General features: G+C 44.2%; 1 protein-coding gene across 3 annotated transcripts; it reads right to left on the reverse strand.

The window, feature by feature from the left end:
- Positions 1-5660: 5660 nt before the first annotated feature.
- Positions 5661-26832, reverse strand: HNRNPL (heterogeneous nuclear ribonucleoprotein L). 3 transcript variants are annotated; one of them, XM_040323324.1, is made up of 14 exons: positions 26685-26831; positions 20527-20645; positions 18211-18451; positions 17076-17161; positions 16212-16308; positions 15233-15305; positions 13552-13623; positions 13032-13318; positions 12826-12947; positions 12524-12725; positions 9663-9720; positions 7955-7990; positions 6489-6584; positions 5661-5822 (listed from the first exon to the last, which is right to left on the reverse strand). In XM_040323324.1, exons 1-14 carry the CDS (start codon positions 26796-26798, stop codon positions 5764-5766), a joined length of 1662 nt encoding a protein of 553 aa, XP_040179258.1. In that variant the 5' UTR covers positions 26799-26831; the 3' UTR covers positions 5661-5763. The 3 variants fall into 3 exon arrangements, with proteins under 3 accessions (XP_040179258.1, XP_040179259.1, XP_040179260.1); XM_040323325.1 differs by lacking the exon at positions 7955-7990 and having other exon boundaries at positions 26685-26832; XM_040323326.1 differs by lacking the exon at positions 13552-13623.
- Between the last annotated feature and the right edge of the window lie 257 nt (positions 26833-27089).

Consider the following 27089-nt stretch of genomic DNA (forward strand, 5'->3'; position numbering starts at 1 on the left):
TGACATAGTTCTTGGTGGATCTATAGCATTTGGTGCAATTTTTAGCCTTAAAGCAGGTGCCCCCTTAAAAATCACGATTGGATTATCAGGGATAAGTGATCCAATAATCTTATCACTTTTAAGAATGTCCCAATGCTTTTTTAAGATTTTTTTAATTGAAAAATGCTGATTTGAATATTTGGTAGTTAGGGACCAGCTAAATTTTTCTGAAGGAATAGGGTTCTTACTACTGTTTTTTTACCAATAAGGATTCTCTATCCATCTGTTCCACCTTTCTCATGGTTTCGTTAATCAAAACTTCTTGATATCCTTTAGTCAAAAATCTTTGTTTCAGAACGTGTGCTTGTTCATGGTAGTCCTTAATATCAGTGCAGTTCCTCCTTATGCGTTGAAATTGACCTTTAGGTACTGCGGCTAACCATGAGCTATGATGACAGCTTGTGACAGGAATAAAAGCGTTCCTATCTGTCTCTTTGAAGAACGTGTTGGTAATCAGTTTATCTTCTTTTACATAAATGTTTAGATCCAAAAAATGGATGTGGGAGGTGCTAATATCATATTGAAGAGAAATACCCCTCGTATTGGAATTTAATTTAAAAAAGAATTCCTCAAGTGATGTTGTGTCTCCCTCCCATATGACTAACACGTCATCTATATAGCGTTTCCAAAGTCGTAATTGTGAGGGTGGTTGATCATCAATAGCTTCTCGTTCCCAATGAGCCATAAATAAATTGGCTAGGCTGGGGGCGAATTTAGCCCCCATCGCCATGCCACAGATCTGAAGAAAAAAGGTACCACCGAACCAAAAATAGTTATGTGTAGTTGCAAATCTTAACAACTCCAAAATAAACTCCTTCTGTAAGGGTGGTATATCAGATTCTTGCTGGAGGTAAAAGTCCACTGCCTGCAGACCATGTTGATGTGAGATAACCGTGTATAAAGAAGCCACATCAGCAGTGGCAAGGATATAGCCATCCTTCCATTGGACCTCTTTTAATAAATTCAAGACTTCAGTGGTGTCTCTAAGGAAAGCAGGAGTCGATTTCACTAAGGGTTGTAAAAAACTATCTACATATTTACCTATCCTGGCCGTGACGGAATCTATTCCGCTTATAATTGGACGGCCAGGGGGTTTAACTAAACTTTTATGAAGTTTAGGTAAATAGTATATCACCGGTACTCGCGGTGTGATGGGTATGAGATGGGCATGTTCTTTTTTGTTAAGAATCCCCTTATGTAGGCCTTGATCCACAAGATTGGATAACAACTTCCTATATTTTACTGTAGGATTCGAAGGTAGGGGGGTGTATGTTGAACTATCAGACAATTGTCGATTCATTTCTTCAACATACTGGGACTTGTCTAAAATGACAATCCCCCCCCCTTTGTCTGCAGGTCTAATTACTATCTCATTCCGCTGACAGATCTTCTTGATGTTAGTCTGAATAGGGAAAACACCTCTAGGTTTAGTAATTTTAAGAGACAGAAGATCTTTTGTAACCAGTTCTTTAAATACTTGTATCGCAGGAGCAACAAAGCCTGGTGGATTGAATAGTGATGCATTCCTCAGATTGCTATGTTGAATAGGAGCACAAATGGTAGGTGGAACGTCGTCTGAATTGACTCCAGATCGTCGAATAGAAGATGGGGGAATCCTATGGATAACCTGAGTGCCATTTCCAATTGGATTTAAAATGAAATGTCTTTTAATATTCATCTTGCGGATGAATTTGTTAACATCAATAAAGGTCTCAAATTTATTGAGTTGATGTGGGGGGGCATATTTAAGACCGTGACTCAAAACATTTTGCTCGCCGACTGTTAATGAGGCTGAGCTAAGATTAAAAATACCAGCTAGGTCCGTGGTTTTCCTCTCTTTGGCCCGAATTCGCCTCCCCCCTCTGATGCCTCTCTGTCGTCGTACTCCTTTATGCTCTGACTCCGTGTCATGGGAAAAAAACGAGGAGGACTAGTAATCCCATACTCCCGTGGAGATTCAATATAGTAGTCTCTCTGAACTGGGAGGCTATTTTGATATTCCGGATGCTGAGTAATAACATAATTATCTTCATATGTATCCAATTGATGGTTGGAGAGTGCAGCAAAGCGGTTTTCGAGGGGAATGCATCCTGGAGTTTGATTTCTTCCTTCAGCTCTTTGATCCCTATATCCCTGTATTGCTGGTTTGAGGTTCCAGCGATCCCGTGGATCTGTATGATAGTCTCTGGAATCATTAACTGAATTGGTGGAATTATAGGGATGAGGTCTAAAATGCCAGGTGCCTCTAACTTCTCCCCTCTGTTCTGAAGAATTCAGATGTGGCTGAGATTCTCTAGGGACATAGTAGCCATTATGAACATTGTCTCTAAAGTTAGGATGGTTAGCCCAACAAAGCCGATATCGGCTGTGATGGGCTGTCCGTAATGGTAACCTGGGATAACATGTCGTCATTTCCGGTTTACGTGGATGTTTTCAGCGCCATTTTCAAATAATGAAATGCATTATATATAAAAAAAAAAAAAAAAAAAAAAAAAAGATCTTTAGAATGCTTTTAAATGCAGAGGAGGAATTAAGGGGCTTACGACTCCAAAGCTGAAGGGACTTTGGAGCTAAAGCTTGGTGCATCTTTGGATGGGTGCGACTTGGATGTGACTTTTTGTGCCTCTGCAAAGCTAGACCCACTGTTGTATGTAAAACATTCAGGTATGTCTTTCATGCAGATTTTGAGGGTTAAAATTTTAGTCTACTGCCCTCAAGTTGCATGAAAGTCAGACCAAAGTAGTGCATGAAGTACTTTGAAGTCGCTGCAACTTTAACTTGCAAAATAGGAAAAAATGAGATATGACTTGTCATGTGACCGATATCCAAAAATCACAAGACAAGGGTGTTAGAAAATTGAACAAACGTTTTTTGAACAAACATTTTCCAAAGAAATTCTACCAGTGCACAGAGATCTTTACTGAACACAAATACAAATCCATCTATCATTGTGTATCTGTTTATTAATATCTCTTGAACGACCTAGTCACCTGTCCTCCTTGCACCCTGTCATCTGTACTCTCGATACCCCCTCATCTTCATTCCTTGTACCCCCCCCCCCCCATCTTCACTCCTTGTAAACCCTACCCCCGTCATCTTTACTTCCTGTAACCCCCGCCATCTTTACTGCTTGTACCCTCTACCCCCTGTCATCTTTACTCCTTGAAGCCCCTACATCCCACATCATCTTTACTGCTTTTAACCCCCAACTCCCCTAGTCATCTTTAGGCCTTGCAACCTCTTATTCCCCCCCCCCCGCCCCCCATATTTACTTCTCGTAAGCCCTACTCTCCCGTCACCTTTACTCCTTGCAACTCCTACCACCTCCCACTCATCTTCTTTACTCCTTGTAACCCCAACACTCATGTCATCTTTATTCCTTGCAGCTCCTATGCCCACCCCATCATCTTTACTCCTTGTAATCTCCACCTCCTCACCCTACCCCCGCCCAGTGACTCAGTAACTGCACAGGGCAGCACAGTGAGTAGCACTTTCGCCTAGCAGCAAAAAAGGTTCGCTGGTACGAATCCCAACCACGACACCATCTGCCTGGAGTTTGCATGTTCTCCCTGTGTCTGGGTGGGTTTCCTCCGGGTACTCCGGTTTCCTCCCACACTCCAAAGACATGCTGGTAGGTAAATTGGATCTCGTCCAAAATTGGCCCAGTATATATGTGTGTACGACTGTGTCCCTAGCGTATCATGATCCTACGGGGTAAAAATGACCGCACAAGCCAAGCAGATACTGGCTGGAAAAAGCGCCCAGAGGCGATTCAGTTCGCATGCGTTGCGCTATACAAGTCATTCATTCAGTAACTACTTTTTATAGCGTTTTCCTATGTTGGCAGGCATGGATTTGTATTATTCTATTTACATATAACATCTCATTATGCAGGAAATCGCAGTGATACGCCCCAGAAGTAATAAGACTAGCCAGTAATAGTGTAAAGACAGCTGAACATGGTGAGTATTCCTCACAGCAACTCGACACACCAGGGGGATTTATGGGCACTCCTGGATGTAAGGGGGTTCGCCACCTCTGTATGATGGAGCGCTGTGAGAGGGCACTCTTGGATATAGGAAGGGATTTTGATGGCCACTCCTGGATTTAAAGGGGGACATTGGTGGGCACTTCTGGATGTAAATGTGTACTTTGTTGGCACCCCTTGATATAAAGGGAAACTCTGATGAGCACCCTTGAATGCAAGGAGTACTCTGGAATTTCTCTGCAGGGCATTTCTGTATTGAAGGGGGATTCTGATGGGCTCTCCTGGATGTAATGGGGGACTTTTATGGACAGTCCAGAGTGTAAGGGAGTACTCTGGTGGGCACTTCTGAATGTAAGTGGGAACTTTGATGGGAAACCCTGGATATAAAGGGGGAATACTGATGGCCACCCCCAGAGGTAATGTGGGACTCTAGTGGTCACTTCTGCTGTTGGTCTGTGTCCATGGGCAAAATGTAAAATAACTTTATAATTATCAGTTGCTGCACTTGCAGGGTTCTAATATACATTGGATGTCTACTTTCCAAAAGGGGGTACTTTCCTGGCTTGTTAGGGTCTCAAGAAATGATAGGCCATCAGTACTTCAGGTGTGATGAATTTTCAGATTGTCACCATAGCTTGTGAACTTTCACAAAGATCAAATATCAATTTGGGTTATTTTTTTACCAGATATGTAGCAGTATATAAATGCTGGGCAAAATTTATGAAAATTACAAATTTGCTAAATTTTTATAACAAACTTTTTTTTTACAGAATTTTCAATCTTTTATAGCGCAGAAAATAAACCCAGCAGTGATAAAATACCACAAAAAAAAAAAAAGCTTTGTGTGAAAAAAAAAAAAAAACACACACACACACACACACACACACACACACACACACACACACACACCATATGGTTACAGTGTGCATGACCAATTTTTAAATTGTGAGCGAAAGCTGAAAATTGGTCTGATTAGGAAGGGGGTTTAAGTGACCAGTGGTCAATAGGCCTGTAAAGGACCAGCCAGCGGGGGAGTGTCAGCCTAAGCCAGAACACCTGTGTGGCATGTCACCCCAGTGTCCATAAATACCTGCTGTGCCAGGCACTTATACAAGAGGCTGCTGCAGCAGCATTCTGCTGAAATGGTCATTGGATTAGAGGAGCCTGCGAGCGCACATGGTTCTGTGCCCTAGGGAACCAGTAAGAGGCAATGATGCCAGGATCAACCAGTATTTTTCTGTACTCGCAAGGCCTTTTATAAAAAAGGCAAAAAACCATTGATGTGTTAACATATTGCGCAGCTATATACTGCATTTTTTTTTTTTTTTTCCCACTGACTAATGTCTGTATTATCCAACACTGCATTGCTCAGCCATACTTCCCACACATCTGATGCAGCATTATAGAATGCTTAACCATTTCCAGACAAGGCATCGTTTTAGGGGAGGTACATGTTCTAAAAATGAGTCCATGAACTTTTTCAACTAATCACATGAGCATAAAAGTTGCTTATGCTACATTTTGAAACTATAGTAACAAGAAACAAAAAAAAAAAGGGGAACAAAACCCATGTTCAAAACATTTTATTAAACATGTGCTAAAAACAAGGCGCACACAACCAAACACGTAAAAAAAAAAAAAAAAAAAGGTTTTCAAAAAATAAAAACTAGCACAAGAAGCTCAACTTGTACTAAACAGGAACTGCAGGAAGGGAATTATCTTGCCAAGTCTTGATGTTACGATGCATGCTGGGCAGTAGAGAAGCACAGCTTCAAGGTGTATGGGTATGGCCCACCTGAAAGTAGAAAGGACATAAAGGTGTCACATTGTCTCACATGTAGAGCTATTAAACAAGTTCTGCCATGCAAATTATAAAATCACAACAGTTGAAGAGCCTGTGTTGACAGATACCCTTTGTTTTAAGCTGGTTTTGCATTTCTATACAAGTCAGCTCCCCCTTGAAATAGGTGGTACACATTAGGCATTTAGCAGAGTTTAGGAGCGTTGCGGTTAGGGGAGCCTCAACCTCCCTCCCCTGAATGCAGAAGAGACGATTTTGCCGCAGTCAAAGGTGGTTTCATGTACACACAGCCTAAAGATTTTATACCTATAAAGAACAAATGCGATTGAAACCATCTGTCAAGTGACAAATGCATGGTGGGTTGACTATACAAGTACTTATGACAGTGGAACCATGCAGACCATTAAATTGCTATAGAAATTTCACCCAGAATATCTGGTTAATGGCATAAAAAGATTAATGGGCCCATAAAGCCAAAGTGAATACAGCTGTATAAGCCTATTTGGGTTAATGAAGTAGGGCTACCAAAGAAGAATTGTCAACTTATGGCAGTGTGGGCTAAACCAACAACATCCCTCCCCAAATCAGAAGTAGTTTTCCCCTTCTTAAAATTACAAGCCATTTGCATGTTATCCCATCTAAAACCACAAGAGTACTTACTAGGATTCTTCATCTGGAAGTGATTCAGAAGGCCGAGTGTTTCAAGGGCATCGCTCTTAGATTCCCATTCAAGCAAACCAGAGGAGCTCCTCTCACCTACAGAGATGATGTAAATGCAAACCTTTAAAAAACGGATTTCAAAACTCTGGCTAACACATTACAATCACTTCCATAAAATACCTGATTACAAGTTAAAGGTTACGTTCAAACACCTTTGGGAGTTACATGGTCACCTGGTTTTAGCCCCCATTCACACCTAGGCGTTTTTACGCCTGTAGTGCTACGCCGCTGCCGCCAGAGGGATGAAAACATGTCCTTCTATGGAGATGGTTCACATCTCCACGCTGGACACCGGACGCCTGCCGCCTGAAAAAAAGGTCCCGGACCTTTTTTTCAGGCGGCTTTCGGCTAGGAGATGGCAACCATCTCCATAGAGGGGGTCAATCTGGGGCACATCTAGGCGGACAATACCGGCGTTTTGTCGCCACAAATTGTGGTACAAAACTCCGCTATTTGTACCGCGATTTGCGGCGACAAAACGCCGCAAATTTGTCTGCTTAGGTGTGAATGGAGCCTTAGGGTGGAACATGCAACACGTTCCCACTGCTGCAGCTGTATTTGGCTTCCCAACTTTCCTTGTGACAGTAGCACAAGGAAAAGTTTCCCATACTAGCGGTCACTTTCTGAAAACAGCACAGCCATGCGGGACTCCAACCAAACACGTGGCTGCATAATACACAAAATTTCTGTGTATGAACTACAAGTCCCAACATCCCTTGTGGCTGTCGGCTTATAGTTCTCTATGTACTACAGCACTATGGTAGTTCATCGAGTCTTCACATCAGTATTAAACAACGGCCTGGCTGTACAATGTACGAGCAGACAACCGACAGTGTTCAGGAGACACACACACACACACACACACACACACACACACATATACCCCCTGCATTGGTCAGATAATGCACCACTAAGTCCAGAAAATCGTTGCAATTACAAATGTTTAGGCAATCTTGCGTTTTTTTTTTTTTTGGTATGACACAAAAAAAAAGCAGAGACTTGACTGAGGATTGGAGAACAAAAAAATTGTGGGAAAGCATGGAGAATCTTAAAATTACAAGTCCATCTCCAGAGATTTTAGTGTTCCTGTATCCATCGTGCACAACTTGGTCAAGAAGTTTACAACCCATGGCACTGTAGCCAATCTACCTGGACCCCAAAAAAAAAGGGTTGGTCAAAGGTTGCAACAAAAGGATTGTTTGAATGGTGGCCAAAGAAGCTCAAATCAAATTCCAAATTCTAGCTGACCTTCAGGCACAGGGTACAACTGTCAGCTTTCACTATACGTCACCATCTGATTAAAAGGGGATGCTATGGTAGGAGACCCAGGAGGACCCCCACTGCTTACACAAAAAATAAAAAAAAGCCAGCTAAAGTATGCCAAAAAAAAAAAAAAAAAGACTTACCACCTGAGGAAGACGACATCCTTTTGGGAGTATGTGCTGTGGACAGACGAAACAAAAATTATAGCTTTTTGGTAATTTTCAGAAGAAGAAAAACTAGGCCTTTAAAGTATAGAATACAGTCCCTACAATCAAACATGGTGGACGGGTTTCACTGATGTTTTGGGCTTGCTTTGCTGCTTCAGACATTGATATCTTGACCGTGTGCGTGGCATTATGAAATCTGAAGACTACCAAAGATTTATGGGGTGCAATGTAGGGCCCAGTGTCAGAAAGTTGGTTCTCCATCAGAGCTCATGGGGTCTTACAGCAGGACAATGACCCACAGCACACGTCAAAAAGCACCAAGAAATGGTTTAAGACAAAGCACTGAACTGGCCAGCAATGAGTCCAGACCTAAATTCCTTAGAAGCACCTGTGCAGAGACATCAAAACAGCAGCTGGGAAAATAAACCCTTCCAATCTAAGACCTGGAGCAGTTGGCGAAAGTGATCTAGAATTCCAGGAGGTGTAGAACTCATTGGTGGTTACAGGTAGCGATTGATTTCATTCTCCAAGGGGGGTACGCTACCAAATAAAATTGAGGGTGCCAATAAAATGGTCTATCCATTTTTCGAGTTTTGCATGGCAGGTGTCAGATTTGCCATTTTGTTTCTCCATTTTGTGTGTCATACCAATACAAACAAAATAAACAAACATGAGAATGCAACAATTTTTTGGGCAAAGTTGTGCATTAAAAAAGTGAAGTTCTCCTTGAATCCCCTGATCTCTGGAAGATTTACCCCCCTCACGACCAGTCCATTTTTCACTAAATGACATTACATTAACCGACAATTGCGCAGTTGTGCAACATTGTATCTAAATTACCCCCCCCCCCCCCCCACACACAAATTAAGCTATTTTGGTGGTAAATGATCACCATTGCGCCCGATCACCCCCCCCCCCCATATAAGCGTATACTATGGGATATATACTGGAATTTGTATTCAATTTTTTTTACTAGCAAATGCGATCAAGGAACTTCTAGCGGGACTGCAATATTGCAGCAGACATTCGGACACTGACATTTTGGGAACCATTGCTAAAACTATGCACTGTACTAATAACACAGGGAAAAGGGTTAAACATCTAGTGCAATCAAAAAGGTTACACGTGTGCCTAGCTAGTTTGTGGTGCTTTCACTATTGGGGGGCCTTGTTTACATAAGCAGAGACGTGTCCTGTGTAAATTAATGACGATCGCCGGCAGTAATCCGTTGGCCAGCACCTGGTGAGCAACATCAGCTGTGTCGAAATCACAGCACGGCCGGGTCAAGCCCCCTACCCGGAAGTGTCAGATCATGTACTAGGTACATCTAGTTTATACGGTTGGCAATCGGTTAAAGTTTGCAATTCCACAGCATGTGATCAAGTGGGACAACAGAACCGTGGGGTTTATTTTCTAAAGCCGGAGTGCGCAAAATCAGGCTCACTTCTGCATAGAAACCAATCAGCTTCCAGGTTTTATTGCCAAACCTAAATTGAACAAGCTGAGGTTAGAAGCCGATAGGCCATGTACAGCTGCACCAGCTTTAGTAAATCTACTCCTGTGGCTGATATAAAAGAAGAAATGCTGTGTTAAGGTCATGCTGCCCCATCCATGGCTGACCGCAGACTATTCTGCTACCTTACATTGTGTAGAAAGTGAAGTTTTGTTATTGCACAAGACTTACTTTTGCCAGAAAACACTTTAACAGAAGATGGTTTCTTCAAACCCAGTTCTTCGCAGATCTAAAAAAGACAAAACAGTTTAAGTTGACTGTGGAAACCAATTTAAAAAGCAACTGTACAGATTAAAATACACACACTATTGTATGAAAGTTAACACACATCCAGCTTAATTAAAATAAACTGGTACAAAATTACCCCTCGACAGGTAGAACTTTAAAAAATGTATAGCCGCCTCTGTCCCAACCAACTTTCCAGTGCTTAACCCTCAGTAAACCCACTGGCACGCTTCCTAGTGTTGCTCCCCTAAATAAAAACGTTTAAAATTGGCTTATAGGCGAGCTCACCTCTGTTGTGTTGCTTATTTACTGCCCAATCTATATAGCAGCCAGGTAGGGAAGCTAACCAATACCATGTTTTCAGGGGGTAGGTTTGCTGAACTAGAACCATGGAAAATGAACCCAAGCTCTACCATCATTATTTAAAGTCCAGCAGCTGGACACCAGTGCTCTGACTAAAGTGTTCAACTCCAACAATAGCCAATTGTCAGCAAGTAAAGCCGGCAACTCAGAGTGCGCTTTCAAAATAAATCCTTTATTGGCTACATCTATAAACGATGTGTATATATATATATATATATATATATATATATATATATATATATATATATATATATATATATATATATATATATATATATATATATATATATATATATATATATATATATATATATATATATATATATATATATGTGTATGTATATAAAAACACATCTACATTCTATACCAGGGATATGCAATTAGTGGCCCTCCAGCTGTTGCAGAACAAGTCCCATGAGACATAGCAAGACTGACAGCCACAAGCATGACACCCAGAGGCATGATGGGACTTGTAGTTCTGCAACAGCTGGAGGTCCACCAATTGCATATCCCTGTTCTATACTATCTACAGCATCTCACAAAAGTACACCCCTCACATTTTTGTAAATATATTTTCATGTGACAGCAGTGAAGTAATGACACTTTGCTACAAAGTAGCGAGTGTACAGCTTGTATAACGGTGTCAATTTGTTGTCCCCTCAAAATAAGTCATTAATGTCTAAACCACTAGTAACAAGAGTACACCAAGTGAAAATGTCTAAATTGGGCCCAATTAGCCTTTTCCCTCCCCGGTGTCATGCGACTCGTTCGTGTTAAGGTCTCAGGTGTGAATGGGGAGCAGGTGTGTTAAATTTGATGTCAATGCTCTCTCATACTGGTCACTGGAAGTTCAATATGGCACCTCATGGCAAAGAACTGAGGATCTGAAATAAAGAATTGTTGCCCTACATAAAGATGGCCTAGGCTATAAGATTGGCAAGACCCTAAAACTGAGCTGCAGTATACTATGGCGGCCAAGACCATACAGCGGTTTAACAGGATAGGTCTCGCCATGGTCGACCAGAGTTGAGCGCAAGTACTCAGCGTCATATCCAGAGGTTGTCTTTTGGAAATAAACGTTCGAGTGCTGCCAGTATTGCTGCAGAGGTCAGACCACCATGTACTGTGGTGGTCTGAAGAGACCAAGATAAACTTATTTTGTTCAGATGGTGTCAAGCGGGGAAGAGTATTTGGTTTAGACGGTGTCAAGCGTGTGTGGCGGCAACCAGGTGAGGTGTACAAAGACAAGTGTGTCTTGCCTACAGTCAAGCATGGTAGTGCGAGTGTCATGGTCTGGGGCTGCACGAGTGCTGCTGACTAGATTGAGGGAACCATGAATGCCAACATGTACTGCAACATACTGAAGCAGAGCATGATCCCCTGCCTTTGGAGACTGGGCTGCAGGGCAGTATTCCAACACAACGACCCCAAACACACCTCGCTAAAGAAGCTGAGGGTAAAGGTGATGGACTGGCCAAACAGGTCTCCAGACCAAAACCCTAGTGAGCATCTGTGGAGCATCCTCAAAAACGGAAGATGACGCCTTGGGCTTAATTTTGAAATTTACACTTAGCTGTGTACTCACTTTTGTTGCCAGCAGTTTAGACATTAATGACTATAACGTTATTTTGAGGGAACAGCAAATTTACAGTTATACGAGCTGTACAATCACTACTTTACATTGTTACAAAGTAATTTCTTCAGTGTTGTCATGTGAAGATATAAAATATTAACAAAAATGTAAGGGGGTGTACTCACTTTTGTTTGACACTATAGATATAGGATGTGTGTCTTTATATAGATAGACAATATTTTTAATTTTTTTTTTTTTGAAAGCACACCGAGTTGCCGGCTTTACTTAAAGAACAGCTATTGTCGGAGTTGAATATTTTAAGAGCACAGGTGTCCAGCTCGCTGTCCATGGATGATGCTCACAGCTACAAAGAAAACAATTTGAGTGGGGCATAAACTGAGGCCTTAAGGCAGGGATCCTCAAACTATGGCCCTCCAGCTGTTGCGGAACTACAAATCCCATGAGGCATTGTAAACCTCTGACATTCACAGACATGACTGAGCATGATGGGAATTGTAGTCCCTGAACACCTGGAGGGCCATAGTTTGAGGACCCATGCCTTAAGGGGTTGTAGAGGAAATATATATAACAAACACCTTGTGTGCAACAGCCCCCCATATCTCTAGCCACAAGTCCCTCGGCCATCTGGAACTAAGCCGCTTGCTGTGGGGGCACTTGACAGGCAGGAGGGGCCAGGAGCAGCAAAGACAGACTCGAGAAGGGAGCCCGATTTTGCACGCTCCAGGCTTTAGTAAATAAACCCCCTAGTGTCATGAGACGGCCTTCCACGCTTCACACCACTAATATTTCAAGATTTTAGAAAGCCGGGAATGTTAAAGACCATGAATTAAACCATGACCATAACTCTTACCTCAAAGAAGTTATCCTCAGTCACCTCTGGAGGAGCATTGAAGAAATGCAACACATTGCTAGGCTGCTGAATGCGATTCTTTGCAGCTTGTTCTGGAGAAGTGAAACGGTTGTTTCTGGAGCCGCTAAACACCTTAAAACTGCAGGATCCATCCTCCAAGCCATAGGACTGACCAGGCACAATAGACGGCTGCTTTGATACACTAGAAGATTTAAAGGAGGCAGCTAAAGTTAACTCTTACATCGTAAGAGAACAAAGCAAACGAAAAAGGTCTTTTTTTTTTTTAAATAAAAGTAGCTTACCACACACTAAGTTTCTGCCCAAACATATAATTGTTGTTCAGATGGGTAAGAGCTCTGTCAACCGCATATCCATCACCCATTTCCACCATACAGGCCCCAGGCTTGCTCTTCATGAACTTGACCTAAAAAAAAGCATTATTGTATATTTAGCGGAAGCCTATAGCTTGTTGTATCCCAGTAGTCTTCTCCAGAAATATGCAGCTTACCTTCTCTACATTGCCATACAGACAGAATACATTAAACACTCGGTCACAATTCATTTTGCTGGGGTCGAGACCATATACCATCAACACTGGACTATCAGCATGAGGACCATATTCTGGAGGGGGAGGTGGAGGGTGGCCATACTGTGGCGGATAGCGTCCTGGACCTCTGCGGGGAGCTCCAACTGGAGGAGGACCCATCCTACGTCCTTCATAGTGTGGGGGTGGAGGGCCATATGCATCCTCATGATAGGGTCCACCATGGTATCCACTATGAGGACCACCACCACCTGCAAGGAAATATAATGAAGTTTTTATGAAGTTTAGAGAGTGTTTACATCACCATCAAGACAGGATTAACCAGTCAGTTTATGGTAAGGGAGCCCAAAGAGGAACCAAAAGCGCTCCCACTAACACATTCTACATAACAAAGATTCTCAACCAGTGGCACATGCACCCCCAGGGGCACTTCTGGTTAATTTATGAGAATTTGGAATATGCCATCCAGATTGGATTTCCTTACCATACTCTGCAGGGTGGTCTCCCAACAACGGTGGGTTCCTCTGGCGTTTGTTAGGGTTACCTCCAGCATCAACTAAAATATTCGAAAATAAAGGAGCAATGAGTACCCTATGGAGTGCCGCGTCAAATCCCCACTGGCTAATCAAAGAAAGTGAAAGTACAGCCCCCTCCCCAATATACTGATTAAAAGAACTGTGTATCAAGGCTTTTAAAGTACTCCCCATTACTAGACAAAGCCAAATTCTAGCGAGATTCCCATCCTATACCACCTCCCCAAGCTACAAACCCTACCACGTTCTACCACAAATAGTCCTTGATATACAGATCCCTCCCCCAATCAAAACACCAACCCTTACTGAGCCCAAAGACATATCATTGGAAAGATTGAGCACAAAGATTGAGAAAAGAATTTACTTACTGCTGAGTCCCATTGACAAAAACATTTCTTACCATTTGGTACCTCATTTGTGCGTAAGCAGAGCTCTGAAAGGTGCCGCCCCGCCACACACACGCAGCGACCCTGCATCACATGGTTTCAGTCATGAGTTACATCGAAGGGCAAAGACAACGCAACAATTGGCATTCTGTAAAAGGATCACATGTTGCTAACATGTTTCTCCATGTTCTGTGTGCTCCATGTGCTTTGTGTGGTCTCTTGTGGTGGTGGTGATGCTGCTAGCTGGTGTCTGACCCCGTCACACGTCCTGTATCTTGTTGGGGGTGTGAGCTTATGTTCGCCTCTTCTGGACTTGGTTGAGGTGAGAAGGAACTGTTTTTGTAGTATGGAGAGTTTTTGAGCATCGCGTTGTGTTAATGTTGTAGCATGTCCCGTCCTTGCCTGCCGTGGCGTGTGCCGACCCACTTCTGTGCCCATTACATGACTGTGTTCACTGTGAAAATACACTGCTATGGCATGTGGCACTCAAGTTCACTGTACTTCTAAAAAGATGTCTGTTGTAATGTTGAGATCATTCTCTGTACTGGTCATGCCTGCAGCGTGTTGGGGAGCATCTTTGTACTTGTGACGTGTTGAAGCCCCAGATTCAGCGACTTGTTCTTGGATCACCATGTGATGTTCGTCGTGTGTGACCTCTGCAGAAGGCCTGGTAAGCTCTGCGATGCATGTCTCCGTGGTGACTCACTACACTGTGTGTTTATTTAACAATGTGCAGACGGGGGCCTTCAGTCCTGGACCACAAGAGGGAGCTGGGAAAAAACCTCCCACTAGAGGGAGGCTTAAAAAAAAAAGCCAACATCACCATCTCTTGGGTCAGCTGGAGACAATGCCCTCATGATATGCAGCACTGAACTGGCCCCTGCACATACATTCTAGTATATGTATCTTGGAAAAGAAATGTGTTAGCTTTGCTCTTGTAATGCCACCGTTTGCTCTAGGGAGAAACTGCCTGGTGCTAAACAATTCAAAAAATAAATCAGTGTAATCCTTCAGACAGGGCAAATGTTATCTGAACGTGACTGCAGACAGACAGTATTCTGTAGGTGCCCTTACCAACAGGCAATATACTTAAGCTGTCTGACTTGCTTTGGTAAAGCAACCAAGTTTCTTGATGACCAAGAGACAAGTCGGTGACATTACAAAGTGTGACGTGCCAGTCTGGTGCATTTTATCAGACTAGTGAATAAAGCATGTATAGATAGACATATACAAGACGAGTTTTTACCTTGTCCACTCAATGCCGGGTTAGTGTAGTCCCAAGTGTCCTGGTCATTTTTAAAGACATTCAGCCTGGTAGGCTTAGAGAGAAAAAAAAAAAAAATGTTAGCTGGCACCAAAGTTTTAACCAAATATAAACATTTAACTATGGACAATTAACACCCTCCGTGCTGCAACCCTGAATTCCCCACTTTCCTTTAAAGCAGAGTTCCACCCGTTTTTAGTTTATTAAAAAAAAAGTCCGCAGCTACAAAAAGCATAGCTACTAATTTTTAACAAACAGACACTTACCTGCCCCCACGGAGCCCTGCCATATCTATTTATTGTGGGCACCCGGCCGTAACGGCTTACAGCTTTGCGACCGGGCGAGTCACGCTGCCATTGGCCAGTTAATCTTCTGGGACCAGTGTTGTGTCCCAGAAGATCTCTGGCAGGGAGGGGCTGCCTAGGTGGCTGAGGACAGTAAGGAGGAAGTGGGAGAGGACCCCCCCCCCCCCCAAAAATAAAATTATATATATATATATATATACACACACACACACACACAAAAAGACAAATGTGGCATGTCGGGGGCAAGGAGTGCTTAAAGCGGAAGTTCCACTTTTGGGTGGAACTTCGCTTTAACCAAAGCATGATGTATGTGTCCATTACTCACCAATTGGTGAATGTTACTAGCAAGGGGTATTCATGTGGCCCAAACAGCCGAGCTTAGTAATTTTTGCATGTGGACTGAAAAATCCTCAGTGCAATTATAGAAATCCAACTCTGGCATGGAAGTTTATAACGTCTCCCATGGTGTGCAAAGATACCACATTGGTGGCCAACAGCCTATTTGAGAATAAATGCATCATAGATATTTCATTGAACCAGGCCTACTAAAAACTTTTATGTGTTTAGGAGTTGCATCCAAACGGGTCCCAATTAATTATTTCTCCCCTAATCTGTCTCTGGCCAGGAATAACAAAAAATAAAAGTGAGCTGCTTACCTTGGCATATTCAATCTTTAGTGTGCAGCACCCAGAATAGATGTCAGCCCCATTAAGGGAGGCCTTAGCACGTTGAGCACTCTGAACAGAGTCGAATGTACAGAAAGTAAAGGAAAAGACAAGTTGCAAAAATAGACAATGTTTCCTTTTGCATTTATTTACATTTGTCAATTCAGTCTCTGGCATAGCTGCAGTAATGTCTGCCCTGTAACAGCAGGCTTTACATTGCTTTGCATGTTCCATACAACCAAAGTATTGCAGCACAAATGGTAAAGACCAATTCTAACTGCTAAGCGTCACTGAAATGTCTCTGCAACACCAAGTCTGACAGGAGTGTGTAATTACATAGTGTTGACCAGTAGTATCCCACAGGCATTAACAGAAGGTCAGCATTAATTGATACTGCCCAGTGTTTACCCATCTATTTATGAAGAGCATGCCGAGATACCACAGCCATCCAATGTTAAATCAGTTATATTCCTTAAAGTAAATACTTGAATGTACCAAGAGAGATGTGTTACCTTATGAGTTCCTTAATGTTACAATGCAGTATATAGAAGCTCCCACATCAGAGCAAAAAGTGAACAATGACATCAGCTTCAATGAGCTGCCAAACTTGTCCTACAAAGCTTACAATTTAAAGCTGCCAGTATTCCTCAAGGAAGAACAGTCAGGAAGTCAGATGTCAGCTTGTTGGGAAATTTCATTTCCCACCATACCACAATTTTACAATTTATTCAGACATAAGCGTCTAAACCTATGGATTTATCAATCAAGGTTTACCAGCTTTGTCAAGACAGACACTCTAGGTGCAAAGTGCATGATGCATTACATTTATTGAGCAGAACACATTAAAAAGGATATTCCACCATAGATTGGACACCATTCTTCCTGAAGATCACAATTCGCTGTACTGGTCCACATGGATTACAGATAGTGTAGAGCACATCCTATAGGAAAGAAATACGCTGTATCAATGCCAGTTAAATACTTTAAAAGACGGCATGGTCTTATTCAACCATTTAAGGACCCTGACATTTGCTTACAAGTATAAAAAAATTTTTTTAACGATTTGATAGAAAATTACTTTAGAACCCCCCAAAAAACACTTAGCAGAGACCCTGGATAATATTTTTTTTTATGTTACATGGTTTTTGAGTTTTTCAAACGCAATTTGGGGGGGGGGGGGGAAACACGCACAACATATACACCCCATTTTTTTGTACAATTGTAAAGTAGGGCTGGGAAAAAAAAAAAAAAAAAAAAAGTTTTAATCGAGTTGGGAGGTCAAATCGATTCAGATTTTGACCAAAACGATTCCCCCCCCCCCCCCCATATGACCGGGGCTTTAGGAGAGGCCGAAGCCATGGCCTCTCCTAAAAAATCCTGCCCGCAGCGATCCTGGGAAAAGGCCGCAAGGCCGAAGCCTCGCTGCCTTTTCCCAGGATCGCGGCGAGCAGGATTTTCTAAGCAAGGCCGCGGCTTCGGCCTAGTCCGCAGCCTTTTCCCAGGATCGCGGCAGACTACACCAAACCAGGTTACTTCATTTCTACAGGTTACCCATTTAGCGTTCAAATTATTTCTCTCGCTCAGTTTGCGGCGATACCCCCACGTGTGGTTCAACTTACATATGCGTTCACTACAGCAGCGCGCAAGCATGCTTTGTTTTTATTTTTTAAAATATTTTTACTTTTCAAGCCGTGATCACTTTAATTGCCATCGCAAGGAATGTAAACATCCCTTGCAAAAAAAAAACAGCAGGACAGGCCCTCTTTAGGGAGAGATCTAGGGTCTAAACGTGATCCCCAGGACAGTTTATCTGAAAGCCAGCCGTCTAAGGGAAAAAATACCAGGGTTATGGCATCTAGCTGCAGCCACAACCCCAGTATTTACCTTCAAAGTCATGACATTTTCACAGGCAGTTGGCAAGTTTTTTTGGCGAAGAATAAAAATGAAAGACTACGGCAAAATAAGTGGGAAGGACTGCTTTTTAACTTACTGTAGTGATTGAATAGATTGGGTTTAAGATGGTGAACAGAAGGATGTTGTTGACTCCTCTGGAATCATCTCCTGTATCCACAGGGCGAGATATCTTCTGACTGGTGGAGTAATTAATAAAGGCAGGATGCCCACCCACATAGATCTGGTTGTCTGCAGCGTAGTTTACAGCATTGCAAGCTCCTAGAATATCCTCAAATTCTACCAGTGCCTGCCTCTTCTTTGGCATCACCACCACATAGCTATAAGAAAATCATAATTTAGTGAGAGAAAAAAAAACACACTATAAAATGCCCAGCTCATTACAAGTCTTTAAATTTAAAAAGGAAGCAATACAAAAAGCGAGCCGGATGTAAATCAGCGTACAGCAGACATATCAGGAATATGAAATGTTGAGGTAACATTGCCCCCCCCTCCATTTTGGATAAAGTGAGGGTTCTACCCACAAGTTTTTTGCCATTGTGGAGGAGATTTCCCATAGCCAAAACAGGAAGTGAGGGGAAATCTCTCCAGAGTGAGGGAATCCCAGGGTGTCAGATTCACCAGAGCTAGTGTCCCCACTGGAAGATTTCCCCTCTATTGTTCTGATGGCAACCCAAAATTTGGGATTTTCTTTTTAATAATGGTCAACAGGACAAAGAGGGAGAGTCTCCTCAAAGGGGACAGACAGCAAATAAAAAAAAACAGTCTGCAGGAGGCTGCTCATTGTCCCCTGTGATGCATTAATCGTGGTTGCAATGCAAGCTTCAATGCCAACCTTTAGAAAAGTGCACTTTTAGTACTGTGGGTGCATTCATTACATTTGTCCATGCTTTCACCAGGAAAGCCACAAACTAATTTAGAGAGAAGATCACCGCTCAAGGTAGGTCTATTGTAGGGTCGTTTCAAAAATATAGGACTCCAAGGGTGCAGGCAATGCACTAAGGCAAATATTGGTAAAAAGATGAGGGATGGACAGCCGCACTCCAAACCAGACAGGTTGTCTTTATTCAAATCAACAGCAAGAACACAGCAGATCACAGCAATAGGAACAGGAGAATACTCCTGTTCCTATTGCTGTGATCTGCTGTGTTCTTGCTGTTGATTTGAATAAAGACAACCTGTCTGGTTTGGAGTGCGGCTGTCCATCCCTCATCTTTTTACCAATATTCACAAACTAATTTAGTGAACGGCTTCTGGTGCAAACTATTCATGCCTTCTATGCCCAAGAAGGTGGGTAAAAAGTCAGAACCAAAAATCTGTGCTAGAATCAAAGATGACATTTTTAGGGTCACTTTACTGGCAAAGCTGAATGCACCAATACTCCACACCAGCACATGGCATTTAAAGAGGAAGTAAACCCTCTGTAATAAATAAATAATAATAAATATATATATATATATATATATATATATATATAATATATATATATTTTTTTACAAATACACCTGCAAGAGAAAGGCATAATGAGCTAGTATGCACAGCATACTAGCTCATTATGTGTCACTTCCCCAAGAACAAAGCCCCTGAAGTATGCCTCGGTCCCATCCACCGCCATGTCCCCTGGAGCTTCTTCCTTGTGTCTGCCGCTCCAGCGCTGTGATTGGCCGGAGCGGCGATGACATCACTCCGGCGCATGCGCGCGGGACCTGCAGATCCCTGCGCATGCCTGAAAACACGGCATTCACAAAAAACGGCACCGCTCAGTGCGCCGTTGTCTAGGGCGCGCATGCAACCTAGACAGCGCTGCCCGTTTTTGTGAAAATATCTCCTTAGCCGTATAGGTTAAGGAGATATTTCTTGCACCTACAAGCAAGCCTTAATCTAGGCTTACCCTGTAGGTGCAAATTGTAACAGTGGGTTTACAACCAAGTTAAAGAGGTTTTACACAGTGGGTGACAGTCTTACATCAACCCGGAAAGCAAGTGCACAAAGGACAGTACCCTTTAAGCCAGGGATCTTCAAACTACGGCCCTCCAGCTGTTGCAGAACTACACATCCCATGAGGCATTGTAAAACTGACATTCACAGACATGACTAGGCATGATGGGAATTGTAGTTCCTGAACAACTGGAGGGCCGTAGTTTGAGGACCCCCTGCTTTAAGCAGAGGCTGCATTTCAAGGGCTGACTCAAAAGGTCACTTTTATGCAGCCTTGTACATGGTGTGAATGAAGGTTTTACAATCAGCCATTTATCATGCACACACATTAACAGTTTTTTTTCCCTATGCATTTTCCACCAAATAGTGGAGAACATTACCAAGAACACAATAAGGCATTTCCTCACTGCAGAAACAGTGAAAGATCATGCCATCATCCATTTCATGAACATAATACCTTATAGTTCCAAACTCCTGAAGTGCCTCTGCAAGATCAGCTTCTACCACACCATCGACTAGTCCCCTCACGTGGACCACCGGGGAAGCCGGGGTCTTGTGAGGGTCCTCGTAGCCTTCCTGAAAAACAAAAAGGCAGAATGTGAGATTTAATGGGATAAAGTACAGCAGAGTATAGCTCTGGGAAGAGTGCAGAGGCTGCCTTTTCTTCTGGTATACCTGTGGTTTCCCATTGCTTTCAATGGGAAGGAGCGGTAAACACAGCGCTCCAAAGATGCGGCTAGCAGGACTTTTGGCGCAGTCCTACAAGCGCACCAAGGGCTTTCACACTGGAGACAGCAGCCGCCGTTTCAGGTCAGTTTGCAGACGCCATTTTTAGCACAATAGCACCTGCAAACCGCCCCAGTGTGAAAGGTTTTACAGAGGAGGCCTTAGGATAGAATTATTACTCTCGCTCTAACAATCGTGGCAATACCTCACGTGTGGTTTGATTACAGTTTACATATGTGGGCGTGACTTGTGTATGCATTCGCTTCTGCGCGCAAGCTCAGAGGGACAGGGTTGCTTTACATTTTTTCTGCTCATTACTTTATTTTTACACTGTCAAAAGACAAGAGCATAGAGTCAAGTAGGGGCCATTTTGCTCTCACTTGACTTCCTGCCCACCACCATGGCTCGAATCGTTTCTGCCTATCTCTCCGATAAGCGGCGGAAAATTACCAGGAAGCATAAAAGTAATCTCGCAGCAAATCCACTAGGATCATTTTTATGCGAAAGGATCGGCCACTGTAAAAAAGTTATACCGGCATTATAGCAGCTAGCTTCTGCCATAACGTGTGTATGTGTACATACATACGTTTTTAACGGACTCATGTCTTTTTTCAACCTGACTATGCAACAACGTATATCCACAGTGGGAGGTGGTTCGTAAGTGGTTAAGCAGCAAATCAAAAATGTTTAGCGCACAATCAAAAGAGAAAGCTTACGCTTCAAAATCAGAGTGGAGGAAAAAAAAAACTCATGACCAGTTTCAAACAATGGGATCTTTTGTAAAACTCGTATGAGCTTCCTGGTAGTTTACTCATGCAGAAAGAAAAGTTGTCAATGTTACAGTTGGGCCAAAGAAATGGATCTTAGTCTTTGGGCCCCATTCACACTGTGGTGATTCAATGTGCTATGAGGCCTCTGCAAGATGTCAACTAGGCTGTTATTAACCCCTTCATGACCAAGAGTAAACCTTAACCAGACCCAATTTAGCAAATTTGGACATGTGTTCATAAAACTGTACATATCACCACAATCACTTAGTATATCTAGGTGAATTATACCTCTTCCTCCAAGACAAATTAGGGCTCTTTCACACGGAGCGGACCGTTTCCGCTCCGTGTGTCTCCGTCGGCTCAGCTCGGCAGATAGAGCGGTCCCCGCACACAGTGCAGGGACCGCCCTGTCTCTGCTCCGCTGTCCCCTATGGGGAACCTGATGCAGACGGACCGTCTGTCCGTCTGCATCAGTTCCGCTCCGCCGAACGGAAGAAAAATAGGGTTTCTTCCGTTCGGAAAAGCGGATCACGACTGACGCGGATGCTCCATCCGCTAACGGACGCGTCCCCATAGGGATTCATTACAAGTCCGTTAACGGACTTGTAATGAACGGACAGACGGAGCGGACGTCTGAAAGGGGCCTTAGGATTTCATTTGGTGGTAAATGCTCCTGATCTTCCAACCCCCCCCCCCCCCCAAAAGAAATACTGGCCCAAGATAGTACAATTTTCTTTTCAATCTACCGGTAGCTGTACATTTCCTTCTCTTAAAACTTGCCAATAAATCCCTCAAAATAAAATTCTCCTACCGATTGCAGCGATTCCAAGTGTATGTTATTTATTGTATGTACATGTAGTACAGCCTAAAAACAATAGTGTGCATTTTCCTTTATTCTATTCCTTCCCAAAATATACTGAACCGAAGCCCGTTGTCTGCCGACGTCAGTCTGGATCGGTCCAGGCATGTGGGTTGATCAAGACCATATGGCCTCAATCTTTCCTGCGCCTTCACTGGTACCCGGCTCAGCCCCTCAGGAAGCAGCTAAACCTAAACAGGACATCCCCCCAGCTCCAGTGAGTGCGGCGGGTGCAGAGAGCTGGTGACTGCCAAGTCACCAGCTCTCTCCTCACAAAGCTGTGGGGGAGTGATCAGCAGTATTTGATTGGTCGGTTCTCAGTGTTAGAGCCAGCAGGGAACCAATGCAGCATCCAACTAGAAAAGGTAATTTAAAACAAATCCCTTACTTCTCCTAACTGCTCTCTCCTATTTACAGACTGATGCTATAAAGTAATTTTTGGGTACCGCCATGAGGAGAACGCTTATGTTTTTTTACAGAAATTAGGATTAAAGTGGAACTTCAGTCAATCCCCCCCCCCCCCCCCCCCCATCTATGAAATCCCCTGCCCTTGTTTTAAAGCGGAGGTTCATCCTAAAAAACAACTATGTACCATGCCATACAGCATACTAGAGTCAGCTACAGTATGCCTTTTTTTGCGCTGTACTTACAGTTTAATCCTTTAGTTTAGTTTCAGACTCCCGCGGAGAGTAGGCGTTCCTATGAAGAGGGGAACACAATTGATAGCCGGCTATGGCGCGTCACGAAAATAGCCGGAGTAGGACTCGGCTCTATACGGCGCCTGCGCACAGACTAGGAGCTGACTGCGCAGGCGCCGTATAGATCCGAGTCCTATTTCGGCTATTTTCGTAACGCGTGACGCGCCATAGCTGGCCGTCAATCATGTTCCCCTCTTCATAGGAACGCCTACTCTCCGCGGGAGTCTGAAACTAAACTAAAGGATTAAACTAAGTACAGCGCCAAAAAATAAAATAAAGGCATACTATAGCTGACGCTAGTATGCTGGAATGGATGGTAGACCAAGAATTTTTTTTTTTGGGTGAACCCCCGCTTTAACTTTGGATAGTAAAAATATAATTTTTTTCTGTCAGTAAATACCGTATACGGGCCACTTCCCCTTTGCATGGTAAAAAGCCTAGGCTTATGACATGCACATCTCTCGTGATTTTGCCAGGAGGGAGGGGGGCGAGTCATAAGAGCTGCAGGTGTGTGTAAATCCAGATAGTGTGCCCACAGTTAAAATGGTTGCAGCCAGACTCAGTGGAGCATATATAAAATATGCAAAGTGGTTAGAGGGAAGCTTCAGAATGGCAAAGGTTTTTTTATTTTATTACAAATTATGTGAGCAGACTGCAGTTCTTTAAGGAAACCACAATTTGAAAAGTGCCTACCTCTCTAGCAGAACAGAGTCAGATGTTTTACAGTTAAAATGATAAGAATGGGCAGGACCCACATTCAAAGAAGATACAGAAAATGGTTGTATAATACCAACAATGAATGCAATCCTTACTACTTATGCAGGGGAGATAAAACACCTACATCATCTCCTAAATTGCTGTTGGCTGGATCGGTAAAGCCGATCAAAATTCCTTGGTTCAACAGGGACCGGCAGAATTTTGATCCAAGTATGGGCAACCCTGGCTGTACACAAGTTAAACCATTGATCGACTTGCGTACAACCATGTCCCCCCCAAATGATTAGTGCTGTTGGCTATAGCCAGCAATACATTTTTTATTTTGCCGGTTGGGGAGGGGGGACCTTCCCGCCAGCAGATCATCAACATCGACTGTGCTGATGTGGAGAAAAAAACAAACAAACATACAGCTTGAATGTACAGCCTGCCTAAGATCAATATTCAGATACACCGAGTACCAGCAGCTGCCACTGGGCAAGCCCACTTAGGAAACATTAGATTGCCATTGTCCCTCCAAGGTACGGGTGTGAAGACGTCTCCACAAGACCTGCACAGCTGAGTCAACAATGCACATTGAGTATGCAGATCATTTGATAGCCAGAAGGTACGTGCACAACCCTTACACCATCTGTCCAGAAACTAGGCTATTTCTCTATAGAACTAAACTAGCCTCAGTCCCAAGTGTGAATCAAGTAAAACTTGCCAACAAACCCAGGCTATTAAAACAGATTACCGGTACATCACAGGTGTGTCACACAAGGCCCAGGGGCCAAATCTGGCCCTCCAGGCCATTGCATGTGGCCCTGCTGCCGCAGGGGAGCTCCGGACCCTTACTTTCAAGCAATGTATCCAGCTTCTTCCCAGCAGCAGCATAAGGAAAGGGGGGTGCACTGTAATGTAAGGGAGAGTGGGGGACTCAACTTCTGATGGTGGGGTGACTCTTGACGTCTAATGTAAGGGAGGGGATGCATTGGACATCTAATCTTACAGATACAACCGGCCCCATAATGCTGATGCGGCCCACGATGAAACCGAGTGACACCCCTGGTGCCATGGTGCCAATTTATACTACTGCGAGATGCAAAACAATTGAGGGATTGATTTTGTGCGACCTCTTGCAAAAAAAAAATGTTCCAAGACGCGTCTTTCCTATACTGTGATTGTATGTTTCCCTCTTGAGCTCTGCGGCATCCATACATGTGCAGCTGTTTATATCTCAGGAAAGTACCTGAACTTCTTTGGGACAGTCATGTAGAGACATCAATAGCACATGTTTTTCCACAATTACTTGCCTTTCCTCCCCCCAGTAGCTTATCATCAATGGCCTAAAACAAATGCTCAAGCCTAAAAAACACCCAAAACCTACAAACCCACCCACAAATACACTCAAATCTTATGCAGAAGTGTGAATGAGTGCACTGGGTTCCCACGCTAACTGCTTCAAGCTATTTTTGTGCACATGGCTTTATTTTTAGTCAATGGAAACCTTGCAAAACACATGTTACAACGATGCTCCCCCACTGAAGACCAAATCTGCAGGTCTATCCCCAAATCTCTCAGGTGTGAGTCTTGGCTAAGCCTGGGTGCAGATTTACATCACCCTGTGTGCCCCCCCCCCCCCCAAGGACATCAACCAAATCCAATAAGCATCATCCCCGCGGGACTGGATGGGGCCCATTTTCATCAGCCCTGGCCATCTTCCCGTGTCTTCTCAGGACTGGGGTACCAATTATTACCCCTGAACAACCTCCTGAGGACTACAGAACAATTCACATCAGCCCCGATTATCCTCCTGTGTCTTCACAGGACTATGGTGCCAGTCAACAACCCTGAATACCCTGTTGTGCCCATCACCCCTCCTATCCCGGGGACTGGGGTAACGATCTTCATCGGCCCTGACCACCCTGCAGTGCCCAAGGACTGCGGTACCAATCACCGGTGACATCCTACTGAACTTCACTGGGCCCAACTACCCTGTTGTGCCCCGAGGACTGGGGCACTGATCATACCCCCAGAGCACACTCCTGGAGATCATCCCATCTGAGGACCACCCCCCCTGGGGACTGGGGCACCGATCACCCCCCCCCCCAGTACCCGCCTGCGGATTAAACACCCTCCTGTGCCCCGGAGGGTGGGGTACCGAACATCCCCCCCCCCTACGCACTCCATGACTGGGGCACTGATCATGACCGAGAATTTAGCACCCCCCTGAGGACTGGGGCACCATCATGCCTCCAGGACCCGACTGTGGCACCAATCACCCCCCCCCCCCCCCCCAAGGATTGAGCACCCCCTGAGGCACCGATCACTCCCCCCTGAGGATTGGGCACTCTCCTATGCCGCCCCCCCCAACCGACTGGGGCACTGATCATGACCCCCCCCCTAACTGGGGCACCACTCACCCCACCCCCGACTGGGGCACTGATCATGGCCCCGAAGGATTGAGCACCAGTCCTTGAGGACTGGGGTACGGATCACGCCCCCCCCCCCCCCCAGCAGCAGCAACCTGGGGCACTGATCACACTGATTGAGGGCCCTCCAGTGCCCCCTGAGGCCTCGGGGCAATTCACACATCAGCCCTGAACTCCCGGACGGTGAGAATAATAGCAGAGCCTGCACTGGTCCAGCCATTCATTCTCCCATCAGGTATGAGCGGCAGCACTAGTAGAAGTGATGAGTACATATTGCGGGAGATGATATTGAAAATCCCGGTGAGGCCTTCCATTGTGCAGAGAACTGCAACCTCCCACCTGGACAAAAGGCACGCAGTGCATGCTGGGATTCGTAGTCCTCCACATAAGGCACAATAGAGCTCGCTCAGCCTCCGCGCGACCCCCTCGCTTACCGCACTGGCCGCCACGTTGTCGTCCGTCCCGTCAGTCTTCAGTCTCTTCGGGGCTCGTCCGCCCTCCGTCCCGTAATAAGCTGACCTTCCTCCCACCGCTGCAGCTGCCGCCATCTTCAGAGATCCGCCGGGACTGAGAATCCCGTAACATGGCGCCGGGGCAAAAACCCTCCATACCCCGCCTACTTACTCTATCCCGATAGGTCCGCAATAACACCGGTCCCTAAAGACCTCTTCCTATTGGCTTACTATGGCATGCGACTCCGATACCCGAGCCAATCATATCAAAGTAAACGAGAAGAGGCGGGCTGGAAAAGATCGCGATTTGATTGGTGGAAGCAGACGCCAATAACAGGCACGCCTGTTCTGGGATTGGTTGCCTTTTGCTAAAGCCAGAAGGCGTGA

This window comes from Rana temporaria, chromosome 9, assembly GCF_905171775.1.
Source record: "Rana temporaria chromosome 9, aRanTem1.1, whole genome shotgun sequence".
Lineage (NCBI taxonomy): Eukaryota > Metazoa > Chordata > Amphibia > Anura > Ranidae > Rana > Rana temporaria.